Below are 27,977 nucleotides of genomic sequence, written 5' to 3' on the forward strand. Positions count from 1 at the left end.
CAGGCGGCACAGGACTTCTGCCCGGTTCATAGGCAACCTGCTCCCCTGCTGCCCCGCGCAGACTCAGCAGGAGGAACGCCGAGCGCGCCCCCCGCCCCTTGTCCTGGCCCAGGGCCAAGAGCCAGCGCAGGGCTGCAGTTCCTCCCCTCTTCCTCCAGTCTCCCCGCCCCTCTCCCTTGCCTGGGTGGGGCCAGCCCACAGCGGACATGGCTGCCCGTGCTCTCCGCAGGGCCGCGGGCCCCTCTCCGTGCCCTGCCTGGAGACAAGCTCATGCAGTAGGCAAGGGACGCCTGAAGCCCGAGTACGACGCGGTGGTGATAGGAGCAGGTAACAAGCGGGACCCAGCCGAGCTGCCGGCGGGGAGGCAGGCCCGCGGCTGAGCTCCGCTCTGCTCCCCCGCCAGGAGTGTGGAGAGCCAGGCGCCCAGGGTTCGCTGTGCACTCTGCCATCAAGTTACCATGGGATCTGGGGCAAATTCTTGCCTTCTCGAATGACAAGAGAAGCTCCGTGAACTTAGGGGTTCCCGTGTCTTTCCTGCCAAGTTAGCCATTCCCACACGTTCTGGGAAAGTGTGTGGCCCCCCAGGGCCAGAAGGGAAGAGCCCTGGGGTGGCGCTAAGTGAAGGCCAGCCTCCCCTGTGCCAGGGTTCCAGTCACCACTCCGTCATGGCTCAGGTCGCTGTCGCTGATGGAAGCTGGAATCATTCCATAAAGGGACTTTGGGAAAACCAGAACAGCCTGAGACCCCACTGCGCATCCGCAGAGGGGACGCCCCACTGCCTGCCCCCTGGAACTCGGGTGGACGCTGCAGTGCTCTTGCCGCGCTTGGCTGACCCCCAGGCTCAGGAGTCCCAAGCCCGCTGGTGCCTGGGTGAGGCAGCAGGCCCAGGGCCAGGTGGCCTTCCCTTGGGGGCGTCCCATTCACGCTCACTCAGGGCCCCGGAAATGTTGGTTCCAGCTGAGTCTGCAGAGAGAAGCTTGGAACATGGCTCCCAAGTGGCATCCCTTGTATTTCTTCATGTATGTATATACTAACAGTCGTTGCAAGCTGGCAGATGTTGAACAGGAAGATTGTGTGTGCCTGTGCATCTATACATGCGTGCACCTACACATGCTTGTCCACATGTCCACACAGACACGGGTGTGTACATGTACACATGGACACATTGTGTGTATATACATGCACATCCACACATATCAGTGTGTGCATGTGCACATGTGCGGCACATGCCCATGCATACATGTGCACACATGTACACAATACACATAGGTGGTCAGCTCTCTGTGTCCATAGGATCCACAGGCACAGGTTCAACTAAACAGGGGTCATGTACCTTGTAGTTAAGCCAGCAGTGGCCATGTCCACACTGGACATGTGCAGACTTTTCCCATCATTCCCTAGGTGGTGCAGTCTAGCACCTATGCACACAGCACTTTCATTGCTTAGAGATTGTACATAGCCCAGAGGTGTTGAAAGCATCAGAGGACTACGTAGTTTATATGCAAAGATCACAGCACTTACCTGAAGGGTTTGAGCGGCCTCAGAGTTTGGTACCTGCAGGGGTCCGAGAACCATCCCTCCCCTCCGCCGCACAGAGGGATGCCTGGATTCGCATTTTCCCACCTCTGTTCCCTGTGTCCACCTTCCAGATACACAAAGGCCAATGGCCACAAAGACATAGGTAGTAGTCAGATGCACTGTTGGGAAGTGATGATTCTTGACTATTTATTCCCTTTGTTTTCAATAGAATGTGTTTAATTGTAAGTTGATCAGTTTTCATCTTTAACAATGGCTATTTCTGACAGCCAGCTCCCTAACTCCCTGGGCGGGTGGGAGCCAGCGCCAGCACGCCCACTAAGTGGGCTCTAGACAAGGAAGCCCCCTCGCCTCCTTCCACACCTGCTGTCTCCGGGGGGCCAGGTTGACCCCGCGGGTCACCAGCTGTCTTGGTGAGCTGCCCGCAGGTGTGAGTGTGCCCCTTGGGCGGCTTCTGTGATTGCCAGACAGACTGGAAGCTCAGGCTGAAGGCGTTTCAGGCCCGGGGCAGGAACTGAGTGGCATCTGCTGAGGTCATGGTGATGGCTGAGTCCCTGAAGTCACCGGTGCATGGCCGCACCTCCAAGATGACCCTGATTCAGTCATGGACTCAGTGTGCCTGAGAATGACCCAAGGGGCTTGGGAAAACACAGATTCCAGGGCCTGCTGTCTGGGGATTAGGATCCTGACGATGGGAGGTGACGCCCAGCACCTCAATCCTGCCAGTGCCACAGGGGCCACGCATGCTGCTGGAGGACCCCTGGGGGCAACCTGGGCCTGAGCCAGGCTGGCAGCCTCAGGGCTGGGGGAGGAGCCCTCGGCTGGGGGATTCCTGGACCTTTGTCATCTGAAGTCTCCCTGCCTGCATGGGCCTGTGCGTCGTGATTGAACTGGACCCGGTGGTCTGGAGGATTCTATCCATTTTCCAAGATTGGTGATTGGCACTCACTAATTACAAGACCAATGGTTCCCATATTTTATTACGGGCCTGCCCAGGTGTGGGTGCACTGCATGGCCCACGGGCTCTCCTCCTCACTTGCTGCATCTCCCGCTGCTCTGCTGCTCCGGGATCTAAAGCCTCTCTGAGACCAGGCCCCGGGTGAACAGCAGGAGTGGGCGGGACTCCCGACTTCCCCGCCTCTCCTTTGTTGTGTGCACCGAGAGAAGGCCCCCCAGGCGACTCTGTGCACCCGCTTGTGAGCCACCACCAGCGTATTTTTAAAACTGTCTTAGGAAAGGTTTCAAAAGTACTTAAAAATAGCACACCAGCCAGCACACTTTGAACATGAAATGCACCCATGTGGAGTAGCACCTGCGTTTCACCTCCAGGCTCCTGACATCCGTGTCTGTGAACCTGTGTGTGTGTGGCCCAGGACATGGCGTGAACGTGCATGTCTTCCCCAGGGTCCTGGACAAGAGGGGTTGAAAAGCTCAGTGTGAGGGATTCCCTCTGCAGATGCGAAGCTGGCTCAGTGACCTCTAAAATCCGGGGGTCTCCAGAAGGGAAATTTAAAAGGAAACCCACTCCGCCGCGAGGAAATTGACGGCGTGGGCCACCCCTGTCCGTGGCTGTGTCACATTAACCCCTGAGCACCTGCTTTGCGTCAGCCCTGGGTTGGTGCTCAGGGATCCTGGCGTCCCCTGACACCTGTAAAGGCTCTGAGCGACTGCCTGTCAGCAAGGAGGGAAGCAGGCTGGGGGTCCCCGCAAGGCCTGCCCCGGACTCCCTGAAATTGCCTGGGCCTGTTCTCTGCTGAAGAGCGAGTGTGCCTGAGCAGACTTCATTCTGGATCTAAATTCACATTTGGATCCCTGGGGATGGGCAAAGGCAGCCCTAGGCGAATAAACACTTTTGGGCCCAACCGCGCCCACCGTGAGCCACACAGTAGTTGTGCCCATGAGCTGCACTTGCCTGGCTGGCTGGCCGCCGGTTCCAGACCAGGCTGGGGACAGGGGACACGCCCACCTGCCAGCCACCTGCATTTGCCTTCCCTGCTGTGCTGTGCCATCAGACACAGTCCCCTGGTCCTCCCCTAGCAGTGGGAGCCCCGGTGATGCCACTGGGAAGCTTGAGTGTGTGTGTGGGGGGGGGTGCTGGTCATGATGGACTTTCACAGGGCTGAGCGACAGCGTCTGCCTGTCCTCTGCCCAGTGACGCTGTCTTCCCCTCCCCTCTGTCTCGTTGCAGGACACAACGGGCTGGTGGCTGTGAGTAGCTCCCACTTGGCTCCCCTTCGGTGGCCCCCAGGCCTATGGCTCTCAGCAGCTGTGGGGTGGGCTGGAGCAGGGAGCAGGTGCAAGCTAGCAGCATAAAGGCAACCGCAGAGAGGAAAAGGCAGCTGGTCCAGGTCCCCGGTGCTGAGCAGGACTGGATGGACAGTGCGCCTCCCTGTCTGGCCTTAAGCTCGTGGTTGCTGCTGTGCCCCGTGGGAGGGTCAGGGACTCTCAGAAGCAAGTTGGTGAAAAGGTGGGAAAGTGTGTTACCCACGCCGCCTGGGAGCAGGCTGGAGCCCGAGGATTGGGTCCCTGGGGCTGACTCGTAGCTGTGAGCAGTCTTCATGTAGAGAGCCCTGTGCTCCCAGCTCAGTCTGAGACCTATCCCCTGGAGTATACAGCACGGCATGTCCAGAGAGACCTGGAAACAGAGGAGAGGCGGCCGGGCTAGCAGAGGCCTGGGGCCCCTCTCTGTGGCACAGCTGGCTTCTAGACCCCAGGCTGAGCCAGCGCAGGATCCCAGCTCAGGCCCTGCTCCTTTAGCCTGAGTCCGTGAACTCCCTAGGAAGCCACTGAGAGCAGTCAAGGCCACAGGACGTGGAATCTATCAATTTGGGGGCGCTCAGAGAAACAACATGGGGTGCTGAGGGCCTGATGCTCAATCTGAGTCCTGCAGGTGACACATCCATTCCACACGCACGTCTTACAGGGAAACTTATATGACAACTGATCAGTAATTTCATTTTCTTGTTTAAAGGCACAGAGACAGAGGGACACCACAGTTGGGGCGGGGGGAGAGATCTCCCATCCACTGGTTCACTCCCAAAATGCCCACAACAGCTAGGGCTGGGCCAGGCCAAAGCCAGGAGCCAGGAGCTCCATCTGGGTCTCCAAGAGCAGGCACTGGGCTCAGTGGTCAAGATGCTCCTTGGGATACACACATCTCATATCGGAGTGCTTGGCTCTGAGTCCCCACTCTGTTTGCGATTCCAGCTTCGTGCTAAAGCACGCCCTGGATGGCCCAAGTACTTGAGTCCCTGCCACCTACATGGGAGATGCAGGTTGAGTTCCAGGCTCCTGGCTTCAGCCTCGCTCAGCCCCACAGCTACAGCATTTGGAGAGTGAACAATGGATAGACGATTTTTTTTTTCTCTCTCTCTCTCTGCTATTAAGATACATTAAATTTTTTTTAATCTGGATCTCCCATCTGGGTTACGGGAACAATCACCTGCTGCCTCCCAGGAATGCATTGTCGGGAAGCGGTAGTAGGAAGCAGAGCCTGCACTTGAACCCCGGCACTGCAATATGGGATGTGGGTATCCCAAGCGGCATCTTAACAGCTAGGCCAAATGCTTGCCCTGATCTGTAATTTACAACATTGATTTTCTATTCCTCAAACAAGATCTCATCTCCCAGCTCTGCCACTTTCTGTCCATAAAGCTTAAGACTAATCCCTCCTCCTCTCTGAGCTGGTCAAGGGAGAGTAACAGTGCCTCCCGCACGGAGCTGCTTGCAGGTCGAGGTCTCGTGGCTCGAGGACCTGGCCGTGATGCTTCTCACACACCGGGGCTCCTGTGATGAGAAGCTGCCGGCCGAGGAGGCTCGTGTGGATGTCCCTCAGCCACAGAGCGCCAGGAAGGTCCCGCGGCTGCTCTGCTCGGCTTGTTACCCAGTGCAGTGAGGGAGACGCACCCCCGGGGTCCTCGGGCCGTCTCAGCAAGAAAGAAACTTTTCCAGGGTGTGAGCTTAGGTGGATTTGGAGGGGGTCTAAGAAAGTGGGGTGTGCTCTCAATTCTAGGCTGTCAGAAATTGGGACAGCCCTCGGACCCGGTATCTCAGCAAATCTTAGACCCGGAAGGGGAGACTTGCGTGAGGAATTGGGGAAGACGTAGCAGCCCCTTGTTCTAGCTGAGGGCGCAGGTGTCTGGGGTCCTGTAGGTGCCACTGTGACCTAGCTTTCATCTGTGCTGAGAACTGTACTGTGCTTGCTCCGTCTCATGCATCATGGTCCCAGAGGCGCCGTGTTCGAGGTGGTCGTTCTGTGAAATGACCATGGCCAATGGGAGAATAACACGGCCCCTCCGTGTGCTTCCCAGCTCAGGGCTGCTCCTTTTTCCTCCTCCGCGGGGAGGGGTGTTCAGAGGATAGCTCCTGGGATCCCCGACACGGCCGCTCATTGCTCTGGGACCCCGAGATGAGCCGTTCCCCTCTCTGAAGCTGGGTGTTCTCATCTGAGCGCCTACCTCTAGGAGGGCAGAGCGCATGAAACGAGATGACGCCTTCGCGGTGCTGGGCCACGGTAGTGGCTGCCAAGTGGACTTGTTTTAAAGGTCGGACTTCTGCACTGCATTCTGGGACGTCGTGTTGTGTTCTTGGGGAGACCAGCACTGTGGGACTAGAGACTCACAGCCAGCTCCAGGCAACAAAGATATATTGTTTCCCACTAAGTTGGGGGGAAACTAAGGGGCCCCTGCATCACTGCCCCCTGTAACCACAGCCTCACGCATCACACCCACCCCCAGCGCCGGGACTGTGCTAAGCCCCATTTAGGGACCGACTGTTCAAGCTCACAGCAGCCCGATGGAGCAGGCAGAGCGAGTACTGTTACGTTCAGGCACCTGCAGGAAGAGAACGAGCAGCTGACCCGAAGCAGCCTGGCTTCACCTTCCGAGTCCAGCCAGCATGGGACAGGGTGGGCAGGGTGCAACGTGAGTGTCCAGGCGGCAGGCCTCTAGGGAGGGACAGTGCCCTTGTGCCGGGAAGGAGAGGGCAGGGGCAGGCATGGCAGATCTTAGAAGACATCTGGGAAAGTGGGGATGGAAGGGGAGTGAAGGGAAGGCACTCCCAGGGCAGGAGCAGCACGAGCTGGCCCCGTAGTGAGGACCCGAAGGTGCAGGTCAGCCCCAAGAGTCCCGGGCTTTCCCGTGGGTAATGGGGGAGCCCTGTGCCCCTCAGGCGGCGTACCTGCAGCGACTGGGGGTGAACACGGTGGTCTTCGAGAGGCGCCACGTGATCGGGGGCGCAGCTGTCACCGAGGAGATCGTCCCAGGTGAGCCAGGAGAGGCGGTGTGGGGGGTGCGGGAGTGACGGCTGGTGACTGACACCACCTGGTTTCTTTCCAGGGTTCAAGTTCTCCCGAGCGTCCTACCTCCTCAGCCTGCTCAGGCCGCAGATTTACACCGACCTGGAACTGAAGGTAGAGCAGCCCCGGGGGGCTGGGAATGGTGGTGGGCAGAGCTCCATGTCCCCCACCCTCCATGGGATCCCTGTGATGCCTGTGATGTGCCAGGGTGATGCCCCCACCCCCACCTGGGGCCTCCCTCTCTCCCTTCTGAGGACCTGTCTGGCCCACATGGGGGCCATGCCTTCCACCCAGGGTCTTAAAATATGGAATCAACTCAGATGTCCATTAACTGATGACTGGTTAAGAAATGTAGTATAGGAGCCGGAACCGTGGCTCACTAGGCTAATCCTCCACCTTGCGGCTCCCGCACACCGGGTTCTAGTCCCGGTCGGGGCGCCAGATTCTGTCCCGGTTGCCCCTCTTCCAGGCCAGCTCTCTGCTGTGGCCAGGGAGTGCAGTGGAGGATGGCCCAGGTGCTTGGGCCCTGCACCCATGGGAGACCAGGAGAAGTACCTGGCTCCTGCCATGGGATCAGCGCGGTACGCCAGCCACAGCACGCTGGCCGCGGCGGCCATTGGAGGGTGAACCAACGGCAAAGGAAGACCTTTCTCTCTCTCTCTCACTGTCCACTCTGCCTGTCAAAAAAAAAAAAAAATTGGGAAATTCCACAGAAAAATGAGACCTTTTTAGAAAAACACACTTTGCTCTGCCCTGCCCCCATCACTTGCTGGAGTCTCACCCGAGCCTCCTGGGACACCTGCCTGCGGTGAGAGCAGCCTTGTGAGCCCTGCTTCTGCCAGCGGCAGCTGGAGCAGGAGGCGGGCACCGGGGACTGCCGCCTCCCCTGGCCACTGGGCTGTGCAGAGGGGATCCTGGGAGCCTTTGTGCAAGGCTTGCCAAGCCCTGGTGGAGCCTGACCAGGGCCTTCAGGCTCTCAGGTCTTTGCCCCACCCCTGCCTCACTGTGAGCCCAGGGTTGAGGCACCTGCCAGTCCTGTCTACAGTGAATTTGCTTCCACAGTGGCCCCACACGAAGCGGCAGAGTCCGTGCTGGGAGGGCAGAGCCCCTGCACTGGGGGAAGGGAGACTTCATCCCCCGTGTCCCACCTCCCTCCGGGCCAGCTTTGACCTCACGGCCAGAGGCAACCCCTGCCCTCCCTCAGAGACCTCCAGGTCTCAGCTGTGTGCCTTTGCTGCCTCCTTCTCCTGAAAACCTGTAGGAGCCAGGACTCTGAAGCCAGCAGGTCCCCAGCAAGGCCTGGGGAATGTGGGGAAGGGGGAGTCCCCGGCTCTCGGGGGCAGGTCTGGTTCGGGGGTGGGGGTCTCTGGGTCTCTGTGAAACAGGAGACCCTGAATTTGACTCTGTCCTGAAGTCCCCCAGACCAGTGTTCCCTCAGCCACCTTGCCCCTTCCCTGCTATTCCCTCCTGGGCTGGCTGTGCACGCTGAGCCATCTCCTGGGGGAGCCCAGGAGGTAGGCGTGGGGGGACTGCTTGTTGTTCTGTTTACCTCAGCGGAGAACCCCATGGTAGGTCTAACCCAGGGATCGTTGAATTTTCTCCTTCTTACTCTGCAGTTAAAACCACCAAGAATGCCACAGGCTTCATACAAGAGAAAGTCCTGGAACCAAAACTTACTCACATTCCATGCATTACCCTTGAAGTAACTCTTGGGTTCCCTCCGGCTCCCATGCCGGGGCGGTGGGAGGGAGGCTATGGATTTGTACATCAGGCGAGTGTTTCTGAGACACCTCAAGGGTACAGCAGTGAATCGGGGAGGCAGAGGGTCTGCTCTTAGCAAGAGAAATTCAGATAGACAGGGATAGTACCAGGAAATAAAGAAACGAGGCAATAGAACAGAGAGAGAGGTAACCCGGAAGTCCTCCTTGAAGAGGTGACATTTGAATGCCAAGAGGTCATGAGCCACGCGGCCACTGGAGCAGAGAGAATTTCGGCCAGAGGGCAGTGGAGGAAGGCCGCTGTGGCCAGAGCAGCCAGGTGATGCGCAGGGGCGAGGGGACGGAGGCTAGTGCAGACAGGGCCTTGCGGCCAGGACCAGGAGGCTCACTCCACACCAGTGCTGCGGGAGCTCAGCAGAGGTGTTTTCTCAGAGAGCAGTGATGGCCTTCACGACGTGGCACCATCAGGCTGGTGTGGGTCACGGTGGGGACGGGAGTGGACAGCGCGGGCCAGCACGGCAGCTGCTGCAGCGCTTCTCAAGACGGGCTCAGGCTGAGGGCAGCAGACGTGACAGAAATGGCCAACTTCCCAGGTGGCGTGCATGACACGTGGCAATGCATGGGACATCGAGGGTGAGGGACAGAGGAGCTGAGGATGCCTCCTGAGGTTAAAGAATCCACTGTGGGGTCGGCGCTGTGGCGAAGTAATCCTCCACCTGCAGTGCCAGCACCCCATATGAGCACCGGTTCTAGTCCCGGCTGCTCCTCTTCCAATCCAGCTCTCTGCTGTGGCCTGGAAAAGCCATGTAGAAGATGGCCCAAGTCCTTGGGTCCCTGCACCTCCGTGGGAGATCTGGAAGAAGCTCCTGGTTCTGGGCTTCAGATCAGCTCGGCTCTGGCTGTTGTGGCCATTTGGGGAGTGAGCCAGCAGAAGGAAGATCTTTCTCTCTGTCTCTCCCTCTCACTGTCTGTAACTCTACCTCTCAAATAAATAAATAAATAGAAGAATCCACTGTATGTACAGGGGCAAGCGGGAAGCTCCCCCAACTCTCCAACTTAGTCGTCTCGGTGTTAGGACGGACCACATGGTCTCCCGGCCCGAACCCCATCAGTGTGGGAACTGCTAAGAAGCGGAGCGCTCAATGCCATGTGGAGCCTCTGCACCTGTAGGGTTCCTGGTTTGGGCGGCTCCAGCTCCAGTCGCCAGCAGGGTCTTTCTGCCTGGCTAACGCTTCTCTCTCGCCGTGCCCTGGAGCCGTCCACTGTCGGCAGCGTAGCTGTCAGCTTTTGATCGACAGAGGACTTGCTGCCTGCTCTGTCTACAGTGGGGGATGAACAGGAGAAAAGCAGAGCGAGCCCCTGACCTCAGGGAGCTGACCTTCCGCAGGAGGGAGAGGAGCTGGCCATGTGGCGACAAGTGCTTCGGAGACAAGCCATGCAGGTTGGGGGCAGGGACGAGGAAGTGGACTGCAGATCTGGAGCCCGCGAGCCCTACTGCCCCCGCGGGCTCCAGATGCTTGTGGAGGGTTCTGTGAGCCAGGCAGGCCTTGGTGAATCAAGTCACGCTTTAACTGCACCAGGGGACCTCCATTGAGAGCATTCCTAGGGTAAGTGCCCCTACAAAGTACACACAAGTTTTCCGTGTAAATAATTGATCTTCCTTGCAAGTGCAGATTTTCACGCAACCAGTGCTTTCCTGTGTCTTCCTCAGTTTGGGCTATTTATTTCTGCAGTAGGGCAGTTCTAACCTAGTGCTGAGAGCCAGGGCATGGCAGGCACAGAGATCTTATTTTGAAGCCCAAGTCCACCTCGCAGAGTGACCAGGGACAAGGTTTTTAATTTCTCTGAACCTGCATTGTTACCCTTGTACAAAGAGGGTTGTAATTCTTCCAGAGTCATTGTCGGCTAATTATTATAAACTCGAGGATGGTCTCTGGCACAGGGAATGGTGTGATGTGGCATGGTGTGGTATATAATATGTTGTAGCATGGCACATTATGGTATAATATGGTATATGGTACAATATAGCATGGTTTGGTATATAGAATGTGTGGAGTAGTTTGGTAAGTAGTGTGTGGAGTGATATGGTGTGATAAAGTATATGGCATATTGTGGTATGGTATGCTGTGGTTTGATATATAGTATATGCTGTGGCATGGTGTGGTTTGGTATAGTGTGGTGTGGCGTGGTGTGGTTTGGTATAGTGTGGTGTGGCGTGGTGTGGTTTGGTATAGTGTGATATGGTGAGGTGTGGAATGGTGTGGTGTGATATGCCTTATTCTGATACAGTGTAGCAATAAACTTTTTTTTTTTTAGATTTTGTTTATTTATTTGAAAGAGTTACACAGAAAGAGAAGAGGCAGAGAGAGAGAAAGAGGTCTTCCATCCGCTGGTTCACTCCCCAGTTGGCCACAACAGCTGGAGTTGTGCTGATCCGAAGCCAGGAGCCTGGAGCTTCTTCTGGGTTTCCCATGTGGGTGCAGGGGCCCAAGGACTTGGGCCATCTTCTACTGCTTTCCCAGGCCACAGCAGAGAGCTGGATAGGGAAGTGGAGCAGCCAAGACTTGAACCAGTGCCCATATGGGACGCCGGCACTTCAAGCAGTGGCTCTACCCACTACGCCACAGCGCCGGCCCCAGGCAATGGACTTCTGATAAACTTATGTTACAGAAACAGGAAGCAGGGCCACATTCGGGAACCACACACAGGCACCTAACTGGCCACAGGAGTGCCACTGGAGGAGGCTCGGGCACAGGCGGCAATCCCTCAGCTGCTGCTCTGTTTGTGTTCTGCAGAAACACGGGCTGAGGCTTCACCTCCGAAACCCGCACTCCTTCACCCCCATGCTGGAAGAGGGCACAGGGAGCAGGGTGCCCAGGTCCCTCCTGCTGGGCACAGACACAGTGGAAAACCAGAAGCAGATCGCACGCTTCTCACAGAAGGACGCCCAGGTAGGGAAAGTGACCGGTGACCGCCGTCCCTGTCCCTCGCCAGCCTGGAGGTGGCTGTTGAGAGGAAATGGGCCTGCTTGGAAATCCCCTAGAACACATTGTCCAAAGGCCATGGGGGCTTGGACAGGCCCCTCTGCCTCCACGGGAGGGCTCTGCACCCGCTTCCATCTCAATCAGTGGGAGGAGAGGGGATGGAGCATTGGGGTTGAGCCCAGCAGGTGCGGGGGGCCTCGGACCTGTGTGTGTCAGGTGTGTGTCGCCTGCTGGGTTTCCTGGGCCGGGCAGACGCTGTGTGTGCCCATGTCCCTCCCACCTCCAGGCAGAATTCTAAGTGGGTGTCCATATCAGAGTGCACAGAGGCGCAGACGGAGACGGAGGGAAGAGGAGGGTCAGCTAAGGCTAGAATGGAGTGCACCAGGACCTTCAGGCAGGAGAACGAAATAAGGATTCATTCGAGTCGGCCCCAGGCCCCTGCGGCCCAGGGCAGGAAAGCATCGCGCGACGTGCGGTTCTGGGAAAGGAAGACTGCCATCATGGGAACACAGTCCCAGGGACTGCATCCTGGGACCCTCGGGTGGCTCTGCCCGACGAGTCCCCGGATGACGTCGCTACTGAGTGTGCAGCATAGAAAGTGTCCAAAGGGCCATTTTTGTGCCAAGTCTGGCTATCAGCTGAAGGCGTAGTATTAAGCCATATCCCAGTGGAAATACGTTTATAAGAAGAATCTATGCTAATACAATCCAAGTGTGTTGCTCCCTGTTGTGTTAATCTAGTGATGGGCAAAACCGAAACAGCCCCAGGCACAGCGCACGCTGCTCTCTGGCCAGCAGTAGCCAAGCCTGCTGATGAGCAGAATCACCTGTGGAGCTTGGTGTTTTTAGTTTATTGTTTTAAATTTATGTATTTGGGAGCCAGAGACACAGAGTTCCTATCTGCTGGTTCACTCCCCAAACGTCCAAACTCCCCAAACGTCCAAAGCTAAAGATGCCCAAACCTGAGCTGGGGCTGAGGCTGAGAGCAGAGAGCTCCATTCAGGTTTCCCACAGGGGAGTCAGGGACCCGGTTACTCGAGCCATCGCTGCTGGCTCTCAGGGTCTGCAATGGCAGGAGTCAGGAGCCAAAGCCAGGCTATGCCAGTGTGGGGCACAGATGTCTTAACTGCTGGCCTAAATGCCAGCTCGAGGGAGCTCAGCTCTGAAAAAGTGGATTGTGCTGCACCTCCACTGTCCCTGCTAATGCTGCCCGGCTCAGGAGCACGGGGCTGGGGCGAGGGCCTGCAGGCCGGTGGCTGGGCCCGCACAGTGGTGATCCCACAAGCAGGAGGCACCGGCCCAGCTCCCATTGCAGGGGGGTAGAAGGGGCCCGATCCCTGGTCCTGTCCTTGCAGGTTGTCACAAAAGGCCTACTCTGCAGGAAGCCCCTTAACTTCACTTCTACCCAGGCCTCTCAAATGTCCATCCACACACAACCTTTCCTTGTGCAAGGCTTCTTGAAATTCCATGTGTAGAGAAGAACCAAGTTAAAAGCTCTGGGCTGAGAATCAAGAAAGGGCTCTGGTGGCCCCAACCTCCCTCCTGGCTCCTGCAACCCACCCGGTGAAGAAAGGGTGTGGTCCAGAAGCCGGGCAGGAAGAGATGGTGAGAGGTGAGAGATGCAGGCGGGGCGCCTGTGTGTGGCCAGGTAGTGTGTCAACGCTGCAGGGCAGGAGAGAGCCAGCAGCGATCTGGGAGATGGGGTAAAGGACAGAAGGGCAAAAGGCCATGAGCAGAACCTTCTAAGGGACTCCGTGGTTTATCAGAGACCACACCAGGGACCCGGCCAGTTTTTGGTGGCTGCTGACTGGTCTTAGCCAGCATGAACCTCTGGTCCCTGTCACCACCACAGGTGGCTCTCCCACTGCCCAGGTCTCCCGACTCCTCTGGCACCCTCTCCCTGGTGTTGTCATCAACTCACAGACCTAGGGCTGGATGACTCTGCAGAGCAGGGCCTGGGTGCCTCCAGGGCTCAGCTGGGGGACAGGCTGGGGGACCGGTCCTCATAGGATTCGGGCTAAGGGGCCCTGACTTAGAGCTCTGTTCCAGGCCTTTCCCAGGTACGAGGAGTTCCTGAGCCGCTTGATCTTAGCAATTGACCCCCTGCTGGACGCAGCCCCTGTGGACCTGGCGGCCCTCCAGCAGGGCCGCCTGCTGCAAAGGCTCAAGTCGCTGTCCACACTCATGCCTCTGCTGAAGGCAGGTAAGTCCCCAGGCGTGAGAAGTGACCCTCTCGGCCGGCGTGTGAGCCTGTGTTCCTGATGCCTGGATGGCACCCTTCCCCTCCAAGGCAGCCCCAAGGGATGTTCAGAGCACTTTACTGAGAAAGTCTTAGTCTAAAAATAGAGCCTTCCTCGTTATCTACACTGGGTTGGTTCCAGGACCCCCTGAAGATACCAAAATCCTTGGATGCTCATCTCCCTTATGTAAAATGGCATAATATTTATATATAATAGATGCACATCCTCCCTTATACTTAAATCCTCTCTAGGTCAATTATAACACCTCATACAGAGTAAGTGCTGTGTGAACGGTTGCTATACTGCATCGTTTGGGGGATGATGCTGTTGGGGTTCTGCTGGGTGAAGCTGGTCAAACCCAGCACAGAGCTCGTCACCAAAGCCATGGCTAGAATAATAAACAGGGAGCAGCAGGACTCTAAGAGCTTCCCCCATACAAGAGGGATGCTAGATTTGGGTTTAACAAGAAAATGTTCTATGATCAATTAGTGATGTCTGCCGTGGGAATCAGAAAGGAAGGCTCACCAGGCATGCTATTATTTTCTAACACCCTTTAGCAGATGCAGATCAGCTTAACTTCTGTATCCTAGAAAAATACTCAAGCAGTTGGCTATGGAAGCACACACACTACAAAACTCCAGTGACAAATAAAAAATAAGCCTGTATTCCCATGTGTCTGTGTGGCTCGGGTGAGCCCCTGGCCCAGCTGATCTGGGCTGGTCTCGCGCACGTAGTCGTGGCAGAGGCAGCTCTGCTCCCAGTGGCTTTCATCCTCCTCCTGAAAGCAGCATGCTAGACTGGCCATGGACTTCTCACGTCAATGGAGGGAGTTCAGAGGGCAAGCCCCACATTCAGGCCTTTCGCAGGCCTCGGTTTGTGTCACATCTGGAAACATTCCCCAGGCTGGGCAGGGCGTGGGTGAGTGCCAGCTACAGAGAGTGGGTGGCACTGCCGGGTTACACAGCCAGGAGTGGGGAATTGGGGAGAGGTGGAAGCTATCACAAATGCATCTCAGAGCACCATCCAATGCATTGACTCAACAGCTGCTGTGTGCCAGGCCCAGAACCAGGCATCAAAGCCCCAAGAGCTGGGGACCATGACCCCTGCCCTCAAGGCATTGGTGACCAGTTACTCTCAAAAGTGACCTGAACCCACTACCAGAGGGATGGGTTAGCCAGCCTCAGGGTGTTTGTTGCCTCCAGGTTCGAAGTGAGGGGGTGGGGGCAGGTAAAAGATGTCCAAAGCTAAACCCAGCAGCCAAAGGGTGATCGGTTCCTGTGAAATGCTCTCTGTGCCTCGTTCATCCTCCCAATAGCCCACGTTACAGATACGGCCATGCTGAGAGGCCAAGTCCTTTTTGTGTTGCTATGATTGCCTGGCACTGGCAGCAGGTTTAACAAGAGGTCCATCGTGGTGAACAGGAGGCTAGAGACAGATGGGAGCATGCCAGGCTCCCTATTTATAGAACCAGGAGGAGACAGCATCAGTCCACCTGTGAAGTGGAGCCCATGACCTCATTGCCTCTACCAGACCCCATCATGTCCGCACCACACATGGGGACCAAGCCTCCAGCACAGGGACCTCCGGGGAGCAAACCACAGCCCAGGATCTGTTGCCTGCACTTGCTGTGCCACGCGGCCTCCCACCCCCACCTCCCGGCCTCCCCCCACGCCCCTGCCACCCCAGCCAGGTTGGAGTCTCTGTGCCGCCTGCCTCAATGAATGCCGTGTGACCCCTCTCCTAGGCCGCATCCTGGGAGCGCAGCTTCCCCAGTACTACCAGGTGCTCGTGGCTCCCATCTCCAAGGTCTGTAACTCCCGGCCACCTCCCAGGCCCCACCATACACTAAGGGGGACCCTCCCTCCCCTCAGGCCCCTGAGGCCCCTGAACCCACTCCCTGCTCTTCTGCTGTCCAGGTGCTGGATCACTGGTTTGAGTCGGAGCCACTGAAAGCCACTCTGGCCACAGATGCTGTGATTGGAGCCATGATGAGTCCCCATACTCCAGGAAGTGGGTGAGCGAGGGGTGGGGGCGGCAGAAGTGGAGCAGAATGAGGACAGCAGTGACCACGACCTCCCCTCAGCATGAGCCCCATGAGCCAAACACTTGATGCCTCATCGGCTTAACCCTCCAAGCAATGTCTGAGAACTGTAGTTCAGAGAGGGGCGTTGTCTTGCCCAAAATCACACAGCTAATAAGTGGGGAAGCTGACTTCTAGCCCAATTTGAACTCCCAAAATCTTCCCTATTTACTGCTCTGTGCTGTTTCACTAAGAAAAGCCTCGCCCCCTCCTCGCAGTGTGATAGCTCAGCAGGAATGCCTCCTTTACTCCCTTCCTGCCCCTTCCACTCTTCCTCTCCTCACACTCCCAGCCTCCTACAAAGCCGGCTGTCACTCCTCTGCCACTGTTCTGTTCACACGCACACACACACACACACATACACATACATGCATACACAGACACACACATACATACACATACACAGACATATACACAATGCACACATGCACACATACATGGATAGACATGCACACACATACACACGTGTGGCAGCACAGGGAACTGCCTTTCTCAGGGTACATGGGATGTGCGCTTTCAGCCCAGTCCGAGAGGTGGCAGTCAGACACAGTGAAGACTGTGGTGATGGGATTACTTGATGAGCCCCTTGTATATCAGGAAAGGAGGGGTGTGTGTGCATGTGGTGTGCCTATGTGCTTCTGCATGTGGGTGTCCCTGTGTGTGCGTGTGTATGTATTGTGCATTTGTATGTGGATCATGTGTGTGTGCCTGTATGTTTATGTGTGTGCACCTGTGTTTCTATTGTGCATGTCTATTTGCGCCTTTGTGTACATGTGTATTCTGCATTTGTGTGTGCATGTGTGTCTGTGTTGTGCATTTGTGTGTGTACATGTGGGTATGTGCATGTCTGTGTATGTGTGCATGCATACTGTACATCTGTGTATGTGTGTGTGTATATTGTGCATTTGCAGGTGCATGTCTGTGAACGTGTGTGTGTTGTGCATGTGTGTGTGTGTGTGTGCTGCCAAGTGTTGCTCCATTTCCAGTGCAGCGGAGGATGCAGCAAGAAGCTGTCATGTGGCTTTTCTCCCCGGGCAGGAGCACATGCCGTGGCAGGATTGTCCTGCACACGGGACGCCGGCCCCCAGGGCCCAGGGCCGGGGAAAGGGCTTGGCGGCAGCTGCTACCCCTCGGCCGAGCTCTGCGGCAGCCCAGCCAATCCGCACCTCCCACCAGGGGCCTCCAGTCCTTTTCTCTTTGGGTCTCTGGGAGGCTCAGCTCCTGCGCAGCTTGTGAAATGTGCCTTCAAGTGATTTGTTTTTATCTTGGCTCTTTCAATAAACACTGATGAGCACATGCCCGTGCCGGCTGCTAGGGTAGGATGGTGACCAGATCAGGAACCATAGTGGGAGGGAGAGACTCGGAGCATCAATGGAAGTGTCGAGAGTGTAAGATACGAGGCTGAACAGGGGGCCTAAGGGCAGAGAAGGCCTCCGCGGGGAAGAGATGTTTTTTCTGAGACCTGAAGGAGCAGGAGAAATCAGCTAAGCAGAAGAGGAGTGAGGAAGGCTCCAGGCTGCCGGAGAGCAGGGCCCAGGCTGGAGTGGAGGGGAGGAGTCTCCACCCAAGGACCTGAAAAGGGGTGGCTTGGAAGGAACGTGGGTGCCCAGGCCGCAGGGCTTGCAGGGGCCTGGCCCATACCCTTAGGGCAGCAAGGGGAGGAGGACTGAGCATGGCGGGCGTTGGGACGGGGCTCTGAGACCTGCAGGGACAAACATCTGCAGGGTGGAAGCACAGGCCAAGGTGGTGCAGTCGGGGCAGCTCTGTGCAGCCTAATGGAGAGAAGAGGGGCTGCAGGGAACCGGTGGCTCCGAGTGCCCTTCAGAGGCTGAGCCGGCAGCGTTCAGCTGGTTGCTGATGAGGAAGGACGGGTAGGGGTCAAGGTTGACACCTATGTTTCTGTTGGAACCTGTATTCACCGGGAAGGGGAAGGGGTGTAGGGGAAGGGAATGTGTTGAAGTGGATACGTGTGGGGGTAGCTACACGTGCAGCTGCAGCCCAGGGGAGTGCTGCGATCCCCCAGAAGGCACTCGGGATTTGCAGGTAGACGTGGACATGTGGGCAGCGAGTGAGGAATGGGAGAGCAGAGTGCTCCTGCGAGAGCCCTGAGCTCCTTCCAGGGCTGGCGGGCAAGGGCTGGGGGGAGGGGAGCTGAGAGGGCACTGCAGGCGCAAGGCGGCAGGGAATATTCGTGCCTCAAACTCCACCGAGAGGTTGAAAGCCACCCACAATCCCCGATTCCGTCGCTCTGCCTCAGGTACGTGCTGCTGCACCATGTGATGGGGGCCCTGGAGGGGAGGCAGGGCGCCTGGGGTTACGTCCAGGGTGGCATGGGCGCCCTCTCCGAAGCCATCGCGAGCTCAGCTACCGCACACGGAGCCAGTATCTTCACTGAAAAGGTGCAGCACCCCACCCCCGACCTTGGCTCTTGGCAGGGATCCCAGGGTGCAGCAGTCTGGGTTCAGGTGCCTCGTGCTGATGACAGAGGCGGGATTCAGAATCCAGAACTAGGGCTACACAGCCTGTTTCGTGGCTGCGTAGTTGTCACTGAGGTCCCAGTCCTTCCGACCACCCCACCTGCTTTGAGGTCACCAATCCCTGCGCCGCTTTTGGGCTGAGCCATCGGGGGTGGGTGGGAAGGAAGCAGGGGCAAAGGCGAAGTCCAGAACTTGGCAGGTGGATCTGAGAAGAGGAGGCTGAGTCTTGTGGCAGTACAGACAGTAGCAAGCCCATGAGATCTGCACCTCACTGCCCCTCCCCTGGGGGTTCTGAGACCTCTCTCTGCTGGGCTCCAGACAGTGGCGCGGGTGCAGGTGAGCAGCGAAGGCCGGGTTCAAGGCGTCGTGCTGCAGGACGGCGAGGAGGTGAGGAGCAAAGTGGTGCTGTCCAACGCATCGCCGCAGATCACGTTCCTGAAGCTGACGCCGCAGGTGAGGCCGGGGCGTGGTGTGCGAAGTGTGCCAAGAACAGGCTGGAAGACAGGGTTGGGGTGGGGGAGCCCCAAGAGAGCCAGGACTACATCTGGGTAGGAAGCAGGCAGATCACGGGGAGGTGGCAAACGGGAGAGATCCCACTAGCGAGGCAGCGGTTCATGCCGCTGGCGACTGGCAGAGCCAGTGCGAGAACACAGTTCCAATTTTTCAATCCAGAGGTATTTTTACAGCTTTTCTGCTATTGGGATTTCTCCTCTCTCACTAACACTAAGTCACTGTCTTTGATGATGACCTATTGCCGTGTTAATGCAGCAAAGCAAACAACCACAAAACTTCTGGGCAGATAACGACATGTATTAGCTCCCAGATCTGGAGAACTCAGAGGATCTTGCCTGAATCCAGCTGGTCCGGGCTTGCCCATCTGTCTGCGGTCAGCTGTGGGTCAACCAGTTGACTCTGCTGATCTTGGCTGGACTTATTCACACACCAGCAAGTTGGCTGGCTCTGGCCAGTCTGGGGTGGTTTCTGCTGGAGTGACAGGGATAACTCAGCCCTACTGTGTATGTCATTATCCCTGGGCCAGTCATGCAGACATGTTCTCAGGTCTGGCAGAGGGCAGCAGCAAGCAGGCTGAGTCGTGCCAGTGCCATCCTGTTTGTTTGCATCGCATCTGCTAACACTGGCCAAAGCAAGTCTCCCAGCCGAGCCCAGAGTCAGGGCAGGAGGACATACAGGGGCAAGGACTTGGGGCAGTTTCTGTCTACACCTTCTGTGTCCCTAAAAGATAGCATAAATATTTGAGCACCAAACTCCCAGCCATCCTGCAGGCTACACTTTGGGACAAAGAACCACCTTTTCCGAGTGATTCCACTAACAAAATCCAACAATTCATGCAAAGTGCCGCGTTAGGGCAGTTCTGAGATGATCGCTCTGTCCAGGACCTTTCAGCCCAGAAACGAGGCCAGCAAACCCCTGGCCCAGCCCCGGGCAGGCAGAGCCGGGTCCAGTGGCTCAGTGCGGAGGAAGGCAAGTTAGCACTGAGCAGAGGTATCCAGGAAGGCTTCACAGAGGAGGTGGTGGGCTGAGCTCTGAAGGCTGAGGAGGATTTCTGGAGGCTGGGGTTGTGGGGCCAGCCTGAGCAGAGGAGGAAGCTGGCTGCCTTGGGGCTGTGGCTGTGCAGGGCCCCTCACAGAACCTTCTCCTGCCAGGAGTGGCTTCCCGAGGCGTTTGTGAAGAGAATCTCTCAGCTGGACACCCAGTCTCCCGTCACCAAGATCAACGGTAAGAGGGGTGCCGGACTGCAGAGCAGTGTCTTTGACATCCTCTGAGTGATAACTCTCCCAGGCTGGGGAGGGCACCACCCAGGAGGGCCCCACCCACCTCACCTCCAGCCTGCGCCTGGTTTGGAGGTGAATGACTTCTTCCTGCCTCCGCACTGCCCGTCCACCACCAAGGCCCGAAGACCTCAACCTCCTCTCCGGTCCCTTAGTGGCTGTGGACAGGTTGCCCAGCTTCCTGGCAGCCCCCAACGCACCCAGTGGTCGGCCACTGCCCCATCACCAGTGCTCCATCCACCTCAACTGCGAAGACATCCCCGTCCTCCACCAGGCGTTCGAGGATGCCATGGCTGGCCTGCCCTCGCGCAGGTGGGTGGCCCTGGGCTTAGGGTTCAGCCTCCTCCACCTGGCGTGGAACCTTCGCAGGGACTTAGGGTCTGCCTAAATCCGTACTCACGTTCCAAGGACAGAAAGTGCATCCCAGGCAAGAAACCCGAGGCCAGGGCAGGTGAGTGGGTGTGTCACAGGTTAGCGGAAGGGGCGGGGCTCTGCAGCGGACGGCGGCTCCGTGGTCATTGAGTCCCCTCCTCCACTTATCAGGGGTCTCTCCCACTCAAAACTGCTCGAGCAGGTCCCAGTGCCAGCACAGATGTGAGTCCATCCTGGCGAGCTGATCCAGGGTGCCATCCTTCCATCCCGCGCACTGCCCGTAGACACTGGGGAGGCCTCACTGAGTACAGGTCAGGGGGCCTGGGGATCGGGCTGCGGTAGGAAGCAGAGCTGCTGATTAGACAGGGATGCATTACGTAGAGCCTAAGGTGAAGGAGAGAGACGCCCAAGCGCAGGATGAGGGGCGAGGGTTCAGGGACCTGGGTGCAGAGCAGCAAGGCCAGGAAGATCTACCTCCAGCGGCCTAAGCTTCTCCTGGAGGAGACAGGACAGCTCACACACACACACACACACACACGCACACTGATGAGTGTTTTGCAGGGTGTGGAGGACTTGCCGTTTAGGTGAGGGAAGCCTCTCTGACAATGTGATATTTCAGCAGAGACCCAAAGGAAGGGAGAGCACAGATCTGGGGGGCGCTGGGGAAGACCACCCAGATGGAGGGGAGGTCAGGTGCGGGAGGTCACTGTGCTGCTGTGTCGGAGGCAGAGAGAGGGGCCAGACTGGCTACAGACGGAGAACCTGGGAGTGAAGGGTCTGCAGCCCACAGCTGCTAGGGCCTGCTGGTCTTGTCCACTGCTTCTGGCCTTTACTCCAGGAAAGCTGGTGCAGAACCCGAGTCACGCTTTAGAAGGGCCACGCTGGCCACCGTGTGGAGAAGAGATCAGGGCGTCTTTGCAGTTGGTTGCTGTTGCAGGATCCACGGGCGAGGCTGGTAGAAGAGATGAGCAGTGCGCAGGCGCAGGCTTTCCTCCTGGACAGGAAGTGGGGTGTGCGTGCAGAAGCCCAGCCCCAGGAAACAAGGTTTCCGGTTATTAAAGAGGGGAAGGGGCTGCTGGGGGAGGAGCAGGGTTTAGAGGCTGTCAATCAAGACAGGCCTGGACAAGTCATGTTGAGATGCCTGGTGGACCCCCGAGTTCAGGGATGTGGGGAGTGGGGGGAGGGCGCTGCGCATGGCCCTGCGCATGGCCCTGGAGGATGCTCAGGCCATCTGCCCTCAGGAGCTGTGAGGGACCAGCGCTGGGGGGTGGCTCCAGGACCCCTGAGGATGTTCAAGGCCCCTAAATAAAATAGTGTAGCATTTGCAAATAGCCTACACACATCCGCCTGTGAACTTCAAACCATCTCTATGTCTGCTACCGAATGCAGTGGAAATGCCGGGTGAATGGTTACAGAACAGTGACGAGTTCTGTAAGAACACACTCTGGGGCCGGCGCCGCGGCTCACTAGGCTAATCCTCCGCCTTGCGGCGCCGGCACACCGGGTTCTAGTCCCGGTCGGGGCGCTGGATTCTGTCCCGGTTGCCTTCTTCCAGGCCAGCTCTCTGCTGTGGCCAGGGAGTGCAGTGGAGGATGGCCCAAGTGCTTGGGCCCTGCACCCCATGGGAGACCAGGAGAAGTACCTGGCTCCTGCCATCGGATCAGCGCGGTGCGCCGGCCGCAGCGCGCTGGCCACGGCGGCCATTGGAGGGTGAACCAACGGCAAAGGAAGACCTTTCTCTCTGTCTCTCTCTCTCACTGTCCACTCTGCCTGTCAAAAAAAAAAAGAACACACTCTGCTCTGAGTCCTCTCAGCTCGTGGTTGGCTGAGTCCACAGCTGTGGAACCGCAGCTACGGGGGTGGGGGAGGGGGGGCTTACTACAGGGAAAATCCACCTGCTGCCTTAGGCCTGGCCGCTGGTCTGGCACATTGTCTGTCTGGACCCAGGCACCATTTGCATTTTGGGGAGGAAAGTGAGGACAGCTCACCATTCATCAGGGGGCTGGGCCCGACCCGGGACCCTGGGGCCTGTGAGTGGGTAGGGCCTCAGGCTGACCCAGACTGCTTTGGGGAGAGGCGGCGCTGAGCCCCTCCTGCGAATGCCCCTGTGGCTGGGCTGAGACAGTCGGCCCCTCCAGAGCCAACCTTCTCCCTCTCTGCTCGTCCCAGGCCTATGATCGAGCTCTGCATCCCTTCCTCGCTGGACCCAACACTGGCCCCCCACGGCTGCCATGTCATCTCCCTCTTCACTCAGTACACGCCCTACACACTGGCTGCAGGCAAGCAGTGGGACGAGCTGGAGAAGAACGCTTATGCAGACCGAGGTAGAGCCCGACCTGAGCCCAGCCCTCCCTCCTCACTCCTGCAGGTGCTGCCCCGGAGGGAGGGCAGTGCCCGGGGGATCCTCCAGTCAACTCACTGGCTGTCAGCTGGGGTCAGGCGCTGGGCGAGGACAGCCAGAAAGACACAGTTCCTGTCCTCCGGCTGGGCCGGGCTGGTGGGGAGGCCAGCTAAGGAAGCAGTCGCTGCAGCACTGCACGCTGTGCTGACTGGCGGGAGGAAGCCATAAGCTTTCCAAAGAAAGGCACATCCGAGCTGGGTGCGAAAGGCTAGATGGGAGCTGGCCGTGCAGCACGTGGTGAGCCAGAGAAAGAGCTAGAGCAACACAGTGAGGTGGCGAAAGCTTTGCATATGCAAGAGGAGACAAGGCACCTCGTGTTAAGGCTGGGATAAGAGGGGAAAGACAGGGGGACTGGACTGCGCCAGGACCCCTGGGCCTTGGAGATGGCTGATATGTTTTCCCTGTGGACATTTTTTAAAAAAGATTTTATTTATTCATTTGAGAGGCAGAGTTACAGACAGTGAGAGGGAGAGACAGAGAGAAAGTTCTTCCTTCTGTTGGTTCACTCCCCAAATGGCCACAACGGCCGGAGCTGCACTGATCCAAAGTCAGGAGCCAGGAGCTTCTTCCCAGTCTCCCACACAGGTGCAGGGGCCCAAGTACTTGGGCCATCTTCCACTGCCTTCCCGGGCCATAGCAGAGAGCTCACCTGGAAAAGGAGTAGCCGGGACTAGAACCAGTGCCCATATGGGATGCCGGCACCGCAGGCGGAGGATTAACCTACTGTGCCATGGCGCCGGACTTTTTTTTTTTATACTTTGGAGATTTAATTTGCATAGGATAAAATAAGCCCTTTCGGCACATAATTTGAAGGATTTTGGCAAATTCTCCAAGCCGTATCACCATGTGCTTCCTGTCTGCCTAAAGCCATCTTGTGTCTCTGCTGTTGGGCACCCAGTATTTGACTGCATCGATGCCTACGCCCCTGGCTTCAAGGGCTCCGTGCTGGGCAGAGACATCCTCACTCCACCAGACTTGGAGAGAATCTTTGGGCTCCCTGGAGGGGTGAGTATGAGTCTGAGGGCCCTGCATCCTCCCCTTCCTGCTTGGCCCACCTGGCTTTACACCGGGAAGGGAGACCAGCGGCACCGACCACAGCCGGGAGGGGACTGAGAAGTGGTCACAGCTAGGGAAGGGGACAGGAGTGGGGACATAACGACTCAGGCAGCACAGTGCCATCTGAGAAGCTCACCAAGGTTGTGGCCTTCAGCCTGGATGTTGGCGTCAGCCTCTCTCATCTGACTTTCTCCACTCTCAGGCAGAATGTCGCACATTGGAAGCAGGGAGTCCAGGCGGAAGGCCGGTTCCCACGATAGCAGCCACATCATAGCCCTGGGTGGCTCCAGAGCCCAGAGTAGGTGTGAAACGCATGCCAGGCTGCAGAGACTTAGGGTGGAAAAATGTAACGTGTCTGATGAATAATTGTTGCATTGATTACATGCTGAAGTGAATTTTTAGTGTATTGGAATATTGGCATTAATTTCACTAGCTTGCTTTTATTTTTTAAGTGTGGCTATTAGTAAATCTAAAAGTATGTGTGTGACTTTGGTGGACAGTGCTGGTCTAGACAGAGGAAGGAAGGGCTGGCAGTCAGAAGGGAGGGTGTGGGTGGATGTGGACAGCAGGGGCCATGTAGCCCTGAGCAGTCTTAGTACCTATATTAGTCCATTCTTTACTGCTATAAACATACCTGGGGATGGGTGTTTGTGCAGCTGTCTGGATGCCCACACCCCATGTAGGAGTGCTTGGGTTTGAGTCTAGACTCCTCTTCCAATACCAGCTTCCTATTAATGTGCATCCCGGGAGGCAGCAGGTGATTTTTCAAGTACTTGGGTCCCTGCCACCTATGTGGGAGACCCAGATAGAGTTCCAGGCTCCTGGTTCTGATCTGACCCAGCCCCAGCTGTTGCAAGCATTTGGGGGAGTAAAATGGTGGGTGGGAGATCCTGTGTGTCTATCTGTCTGACTGTCTTCCTTTCCAACAAGTAGATTTTAAAAAATGAATACCCGAGGCAGGCTAACTTTATAAAGAGCAGATTATTTTGGCTCATGACTCTAGATTCCAAGGTCAAGGAGCTGCCTATGGGGACTGCGTCTGTGCTGGCAGTGCAGGGCCTCACACACAAGGGCAGAGAGCACACGCATGAGTCTCTTCCTGGTCTCAGAGCCACTAGGCTTCCTCGGGAGGGCTGCACCTGGATGCCCCAGAAGGCCCCACCCCACACCCCATGCCTGGGTTAAGTTCCTCCCTCTTGCTGCCTGGCAATGGGGCTTAGATTTCAACACGAAGCCTTGGGGACACTCACCGGTCAGCAAAGCAGAGAGCAGCAGTGTGCGGTAGAGGCCAGATGGAGGCTGGAGAGAGGAAGGCAGCCCCATCCCAGTGGCAGGGAGATGGGAGAGGAGTGGATGTGAGGACGGCAGGAGGGCTCCTGTGGGACAGAGTGAGGGACACTCCCAGCAGATGCTGGTCCTCCCATCCAGCTCGCCTGGGGCTGCACTGAGCCAGGCCTGAGGACCAGAACCGCCCTCCGTTCCCATTGCCCATCAGCTGCCATTCACAGTAACCCTGCTGGCACCTGGGCCCCCAAGCCCAGGCTCAGCTCAGATGGATGCCTTGGCCAGGAACCCCATTCCCATAGCAGCCAACTGCCATGCCCAGGCAGCAGTTTCTTTTTTAAGATTTATTTATTTATTTAAAAGATAGCTACAGAGGTGGGGGGTGGAGAGAGGTGTTTTCCATCCGCAGGTTCACCCCCAAATGGCCGCAGCGGCCAGAGCTGGGCCAGGCTGAAGCCAGGAGCCAGGAGCTTCAGCCAGGTCTCCCACGTGGGTGCAGGGGGCCATCTGCTGCTTTCCCAGGTGCATTATCAGGGAGCTGGATCGGAAATGGAGCATTTGGAACACAAACCAGGGCCCATATGGGATGCAGGCACTGCAGGCTGCAGCTTGACCGCTAGACCATGGCGCCAGCCCCATGCAGAATCTTCTGCTTATCTGGCAGAGCGAGAGGACTCAGGACCCACAGCCAAACCCTCGCTGCCTTCCCGCCTTTGCTTTCCTGGTCAGTTGCCTCCCAGGCTGAAGATGCTCCCCATTCTCCTTCCTTCCCCAAAATGGCCTCTGGGAAACTGCACCCCTCCCTTAGGGCCCTGTCTGCTGCCCCTCCTACCCTTCCCCTGGTGCATTGTAAGAGCCCAGGGAGATAGCCTGGAGGGAGGAGAACAGGGCAGGGAAGGAGCCGCCAGGGCTGTAAGACTGACAGCGGCGGCCCCGCCCCCCACAGAACATATTCCACGGCGCCATGTCCCTGGAGCAGCTCTACTTCGCCCGGCCTGTGCCCCTGCACTCCAGCTACCGCAGCCCCCTCCAGGGCCTCTACCTCTGTGGCAGTGGGGCCCATCCTGGTGAGTGACCCCTGACCCACTCCCCTGTGTGGGCTGCAAGGGCTGGAGGCCAGGGTGGTGGGGAGGCGGCGGGTGGGTGGAGACACTTGTGGACCAAGAAGATAAGCGATGAGGGAGGCAGGGAGGGAAGCACAGGCCTCTACCTGAATGTCCCCTGAATTCCAAATGTTCAAATCCCAGGAGCAGGGTGAGCACGCGGCGATGCCCCCGCCAGGCTGGCCTCACGCCAGCTCCTGGGGTCTGAGGGTCCGGCCCAGTGGAGGCAGCTCTCCAAATCCCGTGTCCCTCACTTCCCAAGCTGGTTCAGACCAGTAAGGATCAGCCCAGTTCCCCAGCTTTAAAATCCCACCCTATGCCTCGTGCAAGCCTCCCGGGTGCCACAGAAGCCAGCGCTGCCGCACACTGACGCCCGCTTGGCTAGGGGGACTGCCCTCGCCCATCTTCCTGCTGCACCCCTTACTCCTATAGGCTATGTGTCCCAGTGGCCCACCTGCCAGAGGGGAGTGCGGGTGTGGACTGTGGGCCCAGCCCCTCTCCGAGTTCTGGGGCGGGAAGACTGGAGGGGACCCAGAATCCTGCAGCCTAGTGCCAACCTGTAAGCCGCCCACCACATTCTGCCGCAGGCTCTCAGCCCTGTCTTGCCTGCTTCCTGCTGGATTCGTGAATACAGCATGGGCTCATGGGAAATTCTCTTCCAGGAGGAGGTGTCATGGGAGCCGCAGGACGAAACGCAGCCCACGTGGTCTTTGAGGATCTTAAGAACAAGGGAGCCTGAAGCAACTCTGTCTAGGAAACTGTCCCCCGAGGAAGCCACTTGAGGTCGCCAAGCGCTCAGGCTCCACCACGATCTTGGAAGAAACGTACAACTTGCATTTAGTGCCTGCTAACCAGTGCCCCACGCCTCCATGGGTGAACTGGGTGCATTTTATTAAAACCAGTGTTTAAGACAGAGAGGAGAGCCTGCTTGGATTTATTGCCCGTGTATCCTGGGACTGTGTGATCATAGCTGGATGAACTTGTCTGGGGCAATGGCATCCCAAGCCAGCAGAGCCTCCAGTCACACACACAGCAAGTAAGATGGCTGCAGAGTGGGCTCAGCTGAGGCCCGGGGAGCCCCCAGCACTGCTTCCAGAGCGTTGCTTCTCCTTCTTCCCACCAGCAAGCCTGCCGGGTCAGCACAACCTTTCTGTGCACACCTAAGGTACTCCTGAGTGAGCTGGCATCAGGACTCCCGCCAGCTTCTCCAGCGCCAGCAGCCAAGGCCGCGTCCAGAGCAGCCCTCTATGCACAGGACAGGAGGCCCATCTCCCAGGCGAATGTGCACAGGGGAGGGCAGACTCACCCCGTTCCTTCATGCTCACAAGTTCACGTTTCTCATCTAGGAAAGGGTCATTGTAAAGGGCAAATGAGACAATAGATCAACTCTGAGTCCAGTATCTGGCGCGAAAGGGGCCTTCAGGGCGGGGTGGAGGGTCGCCTTCACGCTGATTCTGCAAGAGGAAGTCTTTTCCCCCAGAACTGAGCCAGCAGAAGCTCTGTGGCCAGGGCAGCATGGAGCTGGCCGGGGTCAGCACTGCCGGGTTCTTCCGGGATTCACTTTTCTCAAAAGACTTCCCAGAGCCTACAGGGGTTGAGGAGTGGGAGAGAACCAGTAGGGAGGGGAGGAGCCGAGGGCCT

The 27,977-nt window shown here is 57.5% G+C and overlaps 1 protein-coding gene across 6 annotated transcripts; it reads left to right on the top strand.

Moving 5' to 3' along the window:
• The first annotated feature begins 164 nt into the window (after positions 1–164).
• Positions 165–27,251, top strand: PYROXD2 (pyridine nucleotide-disulphide oxidoreductase domain 2). Of its 6 annotated transcripts, none has more exons than XR_016221612.1 (16): positions 167–327; positions 3,725–3,744; positions 6,706–6,799; positions 6,873–6,946; positions 11,346–11,501; positions 13,583–13,736; positions 15,518–15,579; positions 15,690–15,787; positions 18,111–18,252; positions 18,649–18,783; positions 19,995–20,067; positions 20,241–20,432; positions 22,662–22,816; positions 23,761–23,898; positions 26,180–26,300; positions 26,999–27,251. XR_016221612.1 is itself a non-coding variant. In XM_051824054.3 (16 exons), the coding sequence occupies exons 1-16, from the start codon at positions 207–209 to the stop codon at positions 27,073–27,075; spliced, it is 1,746 nt and encodes a 581-aa protein (XP_051680014.3). In that variant the 5' UTR covers positions 169–206; the 3' UTR covers positions 27,076–27,251. The 6 variants fall into 6 exon arrangements, 4 of the variants coding, with proteins under 4 accessions (XP_089170192.1, XP_051680014.3, XP_051680015.3 ...); XR_016221611.1 differs by having other exon boundaries at positions 23,792–23,898; XM_051824054.3 differs by having other exon boundaries at positions 169–327; positions 20,276–20,432; positions 23,792–23,898.
• The last annotated feature ends 726 nt before the right edge of the window (positions 27,252–27,977 follow it).

This window comes from Oryctolagus cuniculus, chromosome 15 (genome assembly GCF_051225735.1).
Source record: "Oryctolagus cuniculus isolate XC-2025 breed Fujian yellow rabbit chromosome 15, ASM5122573v1, whole genome shotgun sequence".
Classification (NCBI taxonomy): domain Eukaryota; kingdom Metazoa; phylum Chordata; class Mammalia; order Lagomorpha; family Leporidae; genus Oryctolagus; species Oryctolagus cuniculus.